The sequence below is a fragment of the Dipodomys spectabilis genome, unplaced genomic scaffold (assembly GCF_019054845.1).
Source record: "Dipodomys spectabilis isolate Male_0828 unplaced genomic scaffold, ASM1905484v1 ptg000173l, whole genome shotgun sequence".
Lineage (NCBI taxonomy): Eukaryota > Metazoa > Chordata > Mammalia > Rodentia > Heteromyidae > Dipodomys > Dipodomys spectabilis.
Genome location: NW_024870850.1, coordinates 4,032,786 through 4,037,350, shown reverse-complemented (window position 1 = coordinate 4,037,350; position 4,565 = coordinate 4,032,786). Strand labels below are relative to the sequence as shown.

At 54.6% G+C, this 4,565-nt stretch overlaps 1 protein-coding gene across 1 annotated transcript; it reads right to left on the bottom strand.

Moving 5' to 3' along the window:
• Clec4g (C-type lectin domain family 4 member G) lies at positions 1-3,854 on the bottom strand. Its single transcript, XM_042693972.1, has 9 exons — positions 3,800-3,854; positions 3,418-3,564; positions 2,613-2,666; positions 2,377-2,439; positions 1,809-1,913; positions 1,461-1,550; positions 1,126-1,274; positions 903-1,018; positions 1-366 (listed from the first exon to the last, which is right to left on the bottom strand). Exons 1-9 carry the CDS (start codon positions 3,852-3,854, stop codon positions 228-230), a joined length of 918 nt encoding a protein of 305 aa, XP_042549906.1. The 3' UTR covers positions 1-227.
• Positions 3,855-4,565: the final 711 nt, after the last annotated feature.

The window sequence follows — 4,565 nt, the reverse complement described above, 5'->3', positions numbered from 1 at the left end:
TCTATCTACGTCAGTAGGCATGGTTTTGGCAGGGGGTGTCTACGGCAGTAGGCATGGTTTTGGCAGGGGGTGTGGCCCTGCATGGTGGACGTGGCTCTGGACACAGGGCATGACCCTGCACAATGGGCAGGACTCTGGATAGTGGGCGTGGCTCCAGACAGTGAAGCAGCTCCAGGTGGTGGGCGTGTCTCTCAGCAGTGGGCGTGGCTCTGGGACACTGGGCAGGGTCAGCAGTTAACCCTCTTCTTGCAGATCCAGCTGTCCTTCTCGCTGCTACATGGTGCATCATTCCACAGCCCCGAGGGCAGCATCATGACACAGTCCTCCTGACCGCGAGAGTCGTTGGGTTCCCCTGTGTTCCAGTGGCTGTGGAGATTGGGGAGGGGAGGTGGAGGGAGGGGGGAAGAAGGGGTGTGGTAGTGGTGAGGTGGAAGGTGGGTGTTATTGTTGGGTATGGACCAGCCTACCTTCCTGCCTGCCCTCCCTCCCTCCCTCCCTCCTTTCCTCCCTCCCTCCCTCCTTCCCTCCCTCCCTCCCTTCCTTCCTTCCTTCCTTCCTTCCTTCCTTCCTTCCTTCCTTCCTTCCTTCCTTCTTTCCTTCCTTCCTTCCTTCCTTCCTTCCTTCCTTCCTTCCTTCCTTCCTTCCTTCCTTCCTTCCTTCCTCCCCAGAGTTTAGCCTTTTTATTGCTTGGATCTGTCCTATACACCCTAACTTGAGCTTGGACCTGTGTGTATCTTTCTAAGACTTATTTCCTGGGGTCTACCCTTCACACCCCTAAACATCTAACCTGAGCTAGGAAGTCTCTGAGTTAACACTTAAAAGCACATGTGCTGCAGTGTGTGATCTGCCCCCACTCCCATCCCCCCCCCCCCCCCCCCCCCCGCCCCAGTCTCTCCACTCACCTGAAGGTGAGCGAGACTCCATCCAACCACTTGTAGCCCTGAATCTTGCCCTGGAGGCGCACGGCCCTGAGGCCCAGCCAGTACCCCTGGCCACGAGTGTGCTTATTCAGGAAGTCCTGGAAAGGAGCAAAGGTCTGAGCTGGCAGGGATCGATCTGATCTGCTGACACTTCCCTCCCACCCAAGGCCACCCTCCCTCTGCCGCACCCCTCCTCTCCACACACCTGCTCTTCCAGGTCCCTGATGACCACCAGGTGCGCGCCCTGGCTTGCACAGTGGTTTTGGGCCACCTTCCACGTGGCCTTTTGCTCTGAGAAATAGTAGCAAGAACCCTGGAAAGTTAGCCATGATGTGGGACACTGATCGCAGGAGCCTGTGGATAGAGAAGATCAGAGAGCTCGAGTGTTCTCTGAGCAGAGACAGAGAGGGTGCTGGATCTCACGATGCAGGGTATTGAGCCATAGTAACCAGGCTGTGGTTTGGTGGGCTGAAGAACCCCTTGCCCTCCTCACCCCCCCCCCCCCAGGGTCCATTTTCTCCTCTTCCCTGCCTTCCTCACCGTTCTGGTATTTGGCAGCTTCCAGTTTCTGGAACAGCTTGGTGCGGATGTCCTCACGGTCCCTGTCTGCTTTAGCCAAGCCCTGGGCCACTGTAGGATCAAAAAAATCAGGTTTGTTGGTGTGTGTGTGTGTTGTTTGTTTTTGCTTAGGATCAGGAAAAGTCAAGACTTCTGTGAGCAGTTCACGGTGGGTGTCAGGATCAAGAATGGCTTAGGGACAGGAGACTGAAGGTGAATGAGACTCCGTCTATCCACTGGCGTAGCCTTGCCTTGGGGGTTAGGAGTTGTAGGGAGGGTCAGAGGTCAGAGATGAGGGTCAGGATAAGGGTCAGCACAACAGGCTCTCACCGTGCTCCTGTAGTTCATTCACGTTGCCCATTAGATCTAACAGCTTCACGTGCAACCCTCTGAGCTCGGAGAGGGCAGTGTGCAGCTCCGCCTCAGTCCACGAACCTGTACAGCGCAGTGTGAGTGGGAAGGGGAGGAGCAGGGCTGGACTTCTGAGACAGCCCACCCAAGTCCCCACCAGACTTTTCCAATCAGCCTATCCCGAGACCCATCCTCTCACTCCACCAGCCTCCATTGGCCAAGCCCCCTCATGAGGGTACTGGGGTTTGAACTCAGGGCCTTCCGTTTGCTCAGCAGGATCTCAGGCGCTGAACTTGACTCCTATCAATGGAGACTCGCCCTGACACTTAAGACACACTCCCTATTACCTGACTACCTAAGCCACGCCCTCATCCTTGAGCCACACCCCCAGCACTTGAGCCACACCCTCACTTGAGCCTCGCCCTCACTACCTAAGCCATGCCCTATCACTTGAGCCACACCCACAACAGCTTAAACCACGCCCCATTGCTGGAGCCACGCCCCCACCACTTGGGCCACGCCCCCAGCAGCCACGCCCCCTCCTCACAGCAGTTCTTGCAGGTTCCAACTTCCTCCTTCAAGGCATCCAGCATCACACTCTGCTCAGAGACTGGAGCAAACAGCATCATGACTGTCAGGTCACCCGGGGTGACTCAGGGAACACTCCCCCCAACCCCCACACTTCTGCCCTGTCTCAGGATCCCAGGTCTCCCATCCCCACTCTCCCGCCCCCTACCAGCCCCCCCCCCACTCAGGACCCAGGTGACACCACACTGCACTCACCGTTCATCCTCAGCACGTCCTGGTGGCTCAGCAGCGCTGTGCGTTCTGTGGAGGCTACAGAGAGAGGCTGCTAAAAGCACAGCCAGGCGACCCGGGGACCCACCTCACCCAGGCCTGCGAGGGTCAGGTAAACATGCAGAACACAATGTGAGAAACACACCGGGGTATGCACCCACACAGGTGCACATCATGTGCACACAAGGCTGGGCACACCTGTGGTAACACTCACATTCAGACCCCGGCACTAGGGAGGTGGCAGGTTTACATCCCCCTCCCCCCCCCAAGAGGGAAGGGATACAACCTGCCTTCACTTAGAAGTCATTCGCACCTGGCACTGGTGGCTCACGCCTGCCACCCTAGCCACTCAGAAGGCTGAGATCTAAGGACCCAGGTTCAAAGCCAACCCAAGCAGGAAAGTTCATGAGACTCTTATCTCCAAATGGAGTTGTGGCTCAAGCGGTAGAGTGACAGACCTTGAGCAACAAAAGCTCAGGGACAGCACCCAGACCCTGATTGATTGATTGATTGATTGATTTTTTTTTTTTTTTTTGTCAGTCGTGGGGCTTGAACTCTGGGCCTGAGCATCATCCCTCAGCTCTTCAGCTCAAGGCTAGCACTCTATCACTTGAGCCACAGTACCACTTCTGGCTTTTTTTCTGTGTATGTGGTACTGAGGAATCGAACCCAGGACTTCATGCATGCGAGGCAAGCACTCTACCACTAAGTCACCTTCCCAGCCCTCAGACCCTGATTTAAGACCCAGTACCAGAACAACAACGACAACAAAAACCCAGAAACCACTCACCCTTTGACGTCAGAATGCTCAGGATGAAGGCCCACAGGACTGTGGCTACCAGGAGAGCCAGGGCCAGGAAGAAAGATCTTTGTCTGAAGTTTTCCCAGCGTCCCCAGCGCCCTAGTAGAACATAGACGTCTCCAGGCTCCTCCAGGACTGAGGTTCAGAGAAGTTAAGCAACTCACCTACAGGCACACAGCCCTCAACCGATGCTTTCTTTGGATCTTGGACTAACTGGGTCTTATGGCTGTGGTTTTGTTGTTGTTGTTGTTTTCCTGCACTCATATCCTGGGTCCCCTGCCTCTTCCCCTTCCCTCCCCCATTAAAACCAAGACACTAGGAAAGAGGGACCAAAGAGAGGGGGTGAATGAAACAATTTTATGGATCATACCTATGGGGACCTCCTCGGGCCCACTGGACCACTTACTATATCCAACAGTGTCCATGGTGGTTCAACTGCCTGGCTTTGGGTAGGAATAAATGTAGTTCCTGCCTGTACTCCAGCCTCCACCTCCTTCCCATTTCCTCTTTTAATTCCTGAGGACAGGAACCCATTCATTGGTCAATCATAATGCTGGACTGGGCTGGCCTACTACTGGATGGCTGGGTGGGGTTGTAAGTAGTATATGGCTTCTAGAAACTTCTGCTTTCTCCTCCTCTGTGAGGAGGAGGATAAGGTTTCCCCAAAGGGACACCGTGATAAAGACATGATGTCATGCATGCCAAACCTTGTCCTCAGACTCATATCAACACCGCCCCCCCACACACACACACAGAGGATGAACTAGGTGCCATAGCGGGCATCTGTAGTCCCAGCAACTGGGAATCCTGAGGCAGGAGTTCAGATCTAGTTTGAGCCTAAGTTGCAGGTCAGCTTGGGCAACATAATGAGACACAATAAAAAAAATAATAATGTGGGAAGTGGCGCTGTAGCTCAAGTGGTAGAGCGCTCGCCTTGAGCTGAGGGACAGCGCCCAGGCCCAGAGTTCAAGCCCCACGACCGACAAAAAAAAAAAAAATAATAATAATGTGTTAGAGGTGTGGCTCAGGTGATGATCGCTAGCCATGGAGCCAAATAATCAGATATTGAGTGTGAGTCGACCAAACAACAACAAATAAAACACACACCCCTGGGCTGGGAAGGTGGCTCAGTGGTA

What these genes read in the sequence shown, in the direction of transcription:
- Clec4g (XM_042693972.1), bottom strand. Translation starts at nt 3,854, where the DNA reads ATGGACACTGTTGGATATAGTAAGTGGTCCAGTGGGCCCGAGGAGGTC. An exon ending in GAGCATTCTGACGTCAAAGG is followed by an intron (nt 2,667 to 3,417) that starts GTGAGTGGTTTC and finishes CTCTCTCTGTAG; the next exon opens with CCTCCACAGAACGCACAGCG. An exon ending in GGACGTGCTGAGGATGAACG is followed by an intron (nt 2,440 to 2,612) that starts GTGAGTGCAGTG and finishes TGTTTGCTCCAG; the next exon opens with TCTCTGAGCAGAGTGTGATG.